This window comes from Manduca sexta, chromosome 23, assembly GCF_014839805.1.
Source record: "Manduca sexta isolate Smith_Timp_Sample1 chromosome 23, JHU_Msex_v1.0, whole genome shotgun sequence".
Lineage (NCBI taxonomy): Eukaryota > Metazoa > Arthropoda > Insecta > Lepidoptera > Sphingidae > Manduca > Manduca sexta.
Window position 1 is genome coordinate 16,208,969 of NC_051137.1, and position 7,480 is coordinate 16,216,448.

At 33.9% G+C, this 7,480-nt stretch overlaps 1 protein-coding gene across 1 annotated transcript; it reads right to left on the reverse strand.

Moving 5' to 3' along the window:
- Positions 1-515: 515 nt before the first annotated feature.
- On the reverse strand, positions 516-6,197 carry LOC119190341 (the record flags this gene model as incomplete). The annotated part of the gene is given in 3 exon segments (XM_037442099.1): positions 516-1,534; positions 4,043-4,127; positions 6,099-6,197. Coding segments are annotated over 3 exon segments (269 nt in total), but the record flags the coding sequence as incomplete, so codon positions are not given.
- Between the last annotated feature and the right edge of the window lie 1,283 nt (positions 6,198-7,480).

Below are 7,480 nucleotides of genomic sequence, written 5' to 3' on the forward strand. Positions count from 1 at the left end.
ATGTGAAGTCTGCTAATTCGCACTTGGCGAGCGTGGTGGATTAAAGCCTATTCCCTCTCAATAATAAAGGAGGCCCATGCCCAACAATGGAGCAGAATCAGTATACAGTAATAGGCAGGGCGTAGAGCATCCAAACATCGGTAAAGCGATAAAAGGGTCGTTTTATAAAAAAAGCGACGATTCTCAACAGCATCGGTGACTGAAGTGTAAATACATACAAACACACGTCACATCTTTTTCTATGATGGTATGTCTGAGGTCTCGGGTTCGATCCCCAGGTCCGGGCAGTAATATTCGATTTCTCTCCTTAATTTTTGCCCGATAGGGTGATATGCTCGCCCTTTATCTCATCATGGGATGGAACACACATGCAAAAAGTTGGTACCCTATTTATACCACTGCCTGCCTATTCGAGGATAAAAACGTGATTTGCGTATTAAATAGTCCGAATATTAATCCACACATGTATTTTAACACACTTTTATTATCCATTGTCAGAATAAATAAAACAACAATAAAGATAGTGGTTTTTATTCATTACAGAATTTATACAGATTTTGCCAATACATACAAAAACATTAACAATGTCGAGAAATTAGTTTCAAGTAAATAGGAGCACATTCTACATCCGTTTCCTATCAAAAGCTCTTAATTGACGCACTAGTGATCGCGGTGACTGCAACAAAAATGGAAAAATCTAGAAAATTTCGAGTACCTTCATATCAATATCAGTCCTTACTTAATATCTAATACTTTAAGAAAGACATGAGAGGATTGACTACGTCTTACTGCTTACATCATTTGATGACCCACGCTCTAGTAAATTAACAAATAAATAGGGTAACTTAAGGCTTAAGGCGGCGGTTAGCTGACGACAACACGCTCGGCCGCGCGGTCGAAAACCCGCGCCCGAAACATTACAGTTTACACACCGATTTTATTGAATATTTGTAACGCTAAGCGTTTCCAAGATGAAAAATGATGGACACCGACAGTTTTATTTAAGGAATGGGGTTTCTACACGTCTAATACATATCTATTTTGGACACAAAACATGCAGAATATATTTATAGATGTAAAACTAACACTAAATGCGTTTATACAGCCTACGTGACAACATTCGTCGAAGAAATAAATATCTCCCATTCCTTTACCAGGTAGACGCCACTGTACTGGGCATTTAGTTTATAAGAGAGCATAATTACGAATAAATGTCTTTTACGGAAACCGCTGCATTTCCTAACATTGGTAATTGGCCGCAAAAACGCAATTATTAAAAGCAGACGGATTTTTCAGTTGTTCGAGCTCCAGATATTTCGAAAACCAATAAAACCTTCAACAGAAGCTTATTAATTAGTTCCGTGTAAAAAAACGCAGCGTTTTCCCCAGCGTTTAAACAGACGCTCGACAGCAGTCCACGCCGCCAGTCGGTGTGTAACTTTCTCCTAACTAAACCGCGTTGCCCGCACTATGCACATTGCCGTTGACGCTGAGTGGAATGGTGTTGAATTCGTCCTCCAGGTCTTCGGTTTTTCTGTGAAAAAAATGAGAAATTTATATTCAATTTTCGTTTTTTTATCACCCCCTTAATGTGGAGACAAAGGTTATTTTTGTTTGCAGGGGATATTTGGTGGTATCAACCCAAAAAAATTGCTAAGCACAGTAAAATCCCGATAGTATATTGTTGACCACCAAGAGCTACGTCTCTCAGCAGCCACAATTATACCAGCTTATCATATCCAATTGATCCTGGGTCATTTGAAATTAATTCCAATGAGTTTCACACCATGATAAAATGCAATCACACGAATTAATACTTCCTTTTTGGGAGAAGGTTAAAAATAAACTGCCTCGGTGGCGTAGTTGTTGCATGCACGGAACGACAGCGCTCTGAGGTCCTGGGTTCGAATCTCGGGTCGGACTACGTAATATTTGATTTTTTCTGCTCAGTATCAGCCCAGAGTCTGGAATTAGAGTCCGATATGGCAATAAGCTCGCCCTCTATCTAAATTAAAAAGGTAATAAGGGCGATTATGTTTGTTCTGACCGTCATGTGTGGACTTTCTGAAACAATTTTCCCGGGACTCGATATCCTATGTAGATTAAAGTCAAATAAGCGACAGACAAAAAATTTCGTCCAAATATTTTTGTAATATGTTTGGAAAAGTGAGTTATGTGTACCCATCATTGAAGCCTAATAAATAGTGTGTTAAAGCATGGTTGCCGAGAAGGGGGTGCAAGAATGTCATGAGTTAAAGTAAATAACAACCTCCAGTATTTAACGCTTTTTAAATCAAGTAAGGCTAATAATAATGATATCAATGTTCCTACACCGCTCTCATCATAATTGACTACTTTTATAATTAGTATTGTAATTCGGATTACAATGCAATTCGATTATGTTCACATAAATTGCAATCGTTAATCGAGATTACGATTAGTAATCGCAATTACATTACTTTTCTGCGTTCCACGATTATTCATTTCTTTATGTATCTTTTTAAATAATGAGATAGATAAAGAAACCCTAAAAACGTGAAAATATATATTTGTCTTCCAATACTATAGTTTACTTAGGAGAAATCAACTTGTCAGTCTAAACAAGGATTACTTAAACAAATGTATTAGTAAAAAAAATGAGATGAAATAGTCCAGATAGGTTATTAAAACAGGAGATCAAGACGCCCGGTTAAAGGAAACACCAATAAATATGATAAAATGATCCCAAAAAATAAAAATCAACAAATGAAATGATACGATGAATATAACTTAAAATTAAATTTAATACATACTCCGGTAATTGCTTCAGTTAAATTTTTATATCAAGCTCGGTTTGCCTAAGAAAAAAAGGAAAATAAGTGAAAAAATTAAAAAAAAAACTATTAGGATAAAAAAAATTCAACTATCAACTACTGTATTTTCAACCTTATATACAGGCGATACGGTCAAAATTTGTTTACCCATTTTCGTATTCTGTAGGCAGTACCCAATATATCATTAAAAGAGAAACTCGAAGAATATTTCTATCAGGCACATAGGTATTTGGTAATAACCTTAAATTATTTTTGTGTTGAAGTGTACTAATATCGTAATGTCATCAATCCGTAATACCTTGTAACCGCCTGTACAAACTTACATCACATAAATTATGGCATTCAATGACTAACATACATACCTACTTTCTGTATACATTTAGGTAATAGTAATTTTATTAATCAATAGACTCTAATCACAATAAACACATCACATATTTTTGTTTTAAGTAATTGACCCAATAACAGACATAATTTGGAACGTTTAAACCATACTTTTTATGCTACCAAAAATACTACGAATTATCGTTTATAATTAAAAATAAGTTATCAAAAAAATATTTAGTATAATTACTGGTCAGAAATATTTTAAAAATATTACATTTAACCTTTTGCTTCCTTCATCATAACACAGCACCTAACATACACTTTAATAACCTTCTTTTAAGTCGGTTAAAAATGTTTAACTAACACACTAAATTAACGCTAATGGGTCGAGTTCCTCGCCGGCCGCTAATCGGTCACTGACATCGCCACTAACTGACCCATAATGTGTGGCTGTGTTCTTATTAGCAACCATCCATTATACATGTGCCATGTTTTTCATGTTGGCACGTATATCGAACAGTGTCATATTTTGTTTACAAATGTATTTTTGAATTTGGAAAGTCTCGCTCTGGTTCGTGGTTCCAAATTAAAAGCATTAAAAGGTGAATTTTAAATGGGAAACAAACAAAAATATAATATTTTTAATTACTATTTAGAAAAAATATCAATTTCTAAGAATAATTGATTTGAAATGAAATTATACTGTTTAAAAACATAACATGCCGCAGTTCTATTTTTAAATCTCACTCATATATTTTTTTAAAAAGAACTAGAACTACAAATTATTCGGATTTAGAACACAGCGTCCGCATTTAAATCCCACTCTATAGTCTAAAATACTTCAATTGAATGACATCATGTAATAGATCCAACATTACAAAGTCAAATGAGCGTCAACTGACCGTTTCCGGTATTTGTATATGATGAGAACGATGAACGCGTTTCCGATGAACAGCGCCGCTATCAGCAGCGACGGGATCACGATGTCTGAAAAGGATAGGAATATTAGATCCTCGTGTTAGACAAGGATAGAAACAAAACAATTTTATTTAAACAAAATACACTCATTTGATGATGACGTCATAATACCCGTTGTAATTACAAATGCAGATGACGCCTGGCTATTATGACATAGGGTTCATTCACTCCTCTAAAAGGATTATAATATGTACGTTACACATACTCAAATAAAGTTTATATTACATAAAACTGTTCAAATGTTTAAGGACTTCCAAAAAATAATTCAAAATTATATTAAGTATTACTGAGCCATGAATATAATGTCTATTCTTTATGTAGGCACATTAATCCATTTGAATCTGATGAGTAAATGGAACAACGTTAATGCAGAGAGTAGGCTATCAATAGAGACGATTATCCATCGCCAGTCGCCCATATTGGTTATAGGACCTTGTCACTACGTTACTTTTCTATGCGACAATAATACCACCGAATTAAATTGGTCCGTTCATTCTGTACGCATATACCAGCATCTCTACCAATTAAACCTGCTTTGAAGTCCTTAAAATGAATCCAAAACCAGCCTTTATAGCGGTTCTTCACTATCCATCGGCAGTCGTTCTAAAATCAAATTTAAATTTCGACTTTACTTCGACTTGCCTACACACGTTTGCTAATTTACCATAGGAATCCTTAAAATGAATCTCGATGCAGGCCACTACAGCAATTTTTTTACTATTTTCCGGCAGTCGTTCTAAAATCGAATTTAAATTTCGACGTTACTTCGACTTCCATACATACGTTGCTAATTTACCAAAGAAATCCTTAAAATGAATCTCGATGCAGGCCACTAAAGCAACTTTTTTACTATTTATCGGCAGTCGTTCTAAAATCGAATTTAAATTTTGTATTTACTTCGACTTCCGTACACGTTGCTAATTTACCAAACAAGTAAAACCACAGCAGTTCGAGACAAGCGTCATTATTTCATGAAAATTCATTATCTTCAACCGCATGTAGGCTCATGATAAAGTTATAATGAGTATCGGATAACGCTTGTAATATTCTACCCTCAAGTATTAAACTTGATTCCGGGATTTAAAATTACTTTTTGAATCTCTCGCAAATGAAGAGAACACGTAGACATTAAAATTGTATAAAAATTTGCTATTTTGTTCTAGGCTCAGTTTTATTAGTAGCGTTTGTTGGATTACGTTGATTATATATTTAAAATAATAAATAAATTATAAAAACGTAAATTCAACTGTCAAGTTACTATAAAATACATTTTAGAAACGTTTATCATCATCAGTATCAGTTCCTTCTTGCAACTATAATTGTGGCAATACTGTTCCTTTGTGACATTAACATAGGACTTTGTAATAACAAGCCAACGATTTACCGTTTTAAATCACAACACATTGCGAAAGTGTTATTGGCCCACGTCACTCATCAGCAAACAATTTTTTATTATGATATGGGGGCAAATGAACATACGGTTCACTTGGTGGTCATCACCACAGCCCATGAACAACGTACCCGTCACGGCATTCAAGGGTATAACAGGCAAAGGGTCCATAGAACCAGATTCCTGACGGCTTCCTTTTATATCGCACTCTTAATAAAATAATGACCCATTACAAAATTACCAATTTGTGGCAATCGTAAAACAACCAATTTCTGTTTGCGACCTATTAGTTTTTCCCTTTTTTTTCATGCTACAAGTTTCATTTTTACCTATCTCAGCTCAAAAGCTCCATTTTATAGCAACTTTAAAAAGGTAGCATACAAAAATAGTTTTCCGACGACTGCCACAAATTAACAATTTTGAAATAGGTCATTATTTTATTAAGAGTGCGGTGAATTAACGAATTTAGAACATTAGAACGATTTGTAGACCGCATTTATGCATATTAATATCTATATTATATTGTGCCGAGTTCCTTTTTTGAAAATTTTACCTTTGGCCACTGGTGTATAGAAACAAAGATTACTCACCCACAATCATGTTCGGCTCGTCGTGAGGCGGCAGTTTTGTATCTTTGTATTTGCTGTCCGGTGCCGAATCGTTCCCGCCGAGGCTGGGACTCGTCTCCTCTGCGAAAACAATCTCATATTATACATTGTTAAAGCCATCACCATCAGTCTCACTTTTGAAATAAACTATTTGTTTTATCGCGATTTTTATGTTATAATTTTCTCCCGACGTTTCGAAGACTCGAACCATGGTCACGAGGAATTGAGGTGTTGATCGTCACAAAAGTCAGTTATAATATTTATCTACATTTTACAGTTGAAAAACTACGATAATTTTTTTCACCTTATAATAAATAGCCGAAAAACATCATACATTCTGAATGAATGTCATTGCCCCATAGACTTCAAAAATGGTCTTCAACCCAAACTGTAACTGACATAGATGACTGCAAACGCCTGTCTCTTCATTACTACCCGTGCAACGTTGCAAAACATTTCGTCAGTTGTGCATGAATATTGAGTAATGTATATTAATTCGTTGTGCCGCAAAATGTAAATTACCGTTTTAATTAATTGAAAACACTCTGTATCAGTGTATCTAATATTATTTCACAAACATCGAAATTAGCAATTATAGAGTGCTGAATGAGTAAACAATAATTTTGTATATTATAACGATATTAAGTAGGAAAATGTCAGAATAAAAGCTATTTATAATTATTATTGCCACTACAATAAAAAAGGTATTCATAAAATAAATAAAAATGTGAGTTATTTGTGTATAATTTTATGATTGGCATAAAACGGTTCAAATATTTCCAAATTCAAATACAAAATACCAATGTATTTTAAAATTCGAATATTTAAAACAGCCAGATTTTCTTTCAAAGAAGCATTGAAACTGAACAAATACTCCTTTATTTTCAAACAGTTTGTATTGAAAATTTAGACAGGCTAAAAGCAATTTCATTGGTTGTTTATAGGCAAATCGAATGCACTGGCGCACTATAAACAAAAAATAAATTACCTATTCTTTGTTTACCTGGTCTGGCGCGGCAACAGTATTTCACTTGATATTTATTTAAGAAATTGTTTTGCGTGCCAAGCTTGAAGAATGCAAAAAGCAATTTATAGTTCCTAAAATAATCTGAACCTGTTTTAACGTATATTCTATTATTTTGTAAAATTCGTAATGAACAAGTTGTTGAATTCTTTGAAGTTGTAATATTAGTTTTATATTTCTATATTTACCAGCTGATTCACAAGCTTACCCAACACAAAATTCTACAAAGTTTCTATCGGTTTATTTGCGAATGAAGTTTATTGAATTATCTCCAACATTCACTGACGATTCGTTAAGTTTTCCAAAGAAATTCCGCTACCTAATAAACCTCCCTTTCAAA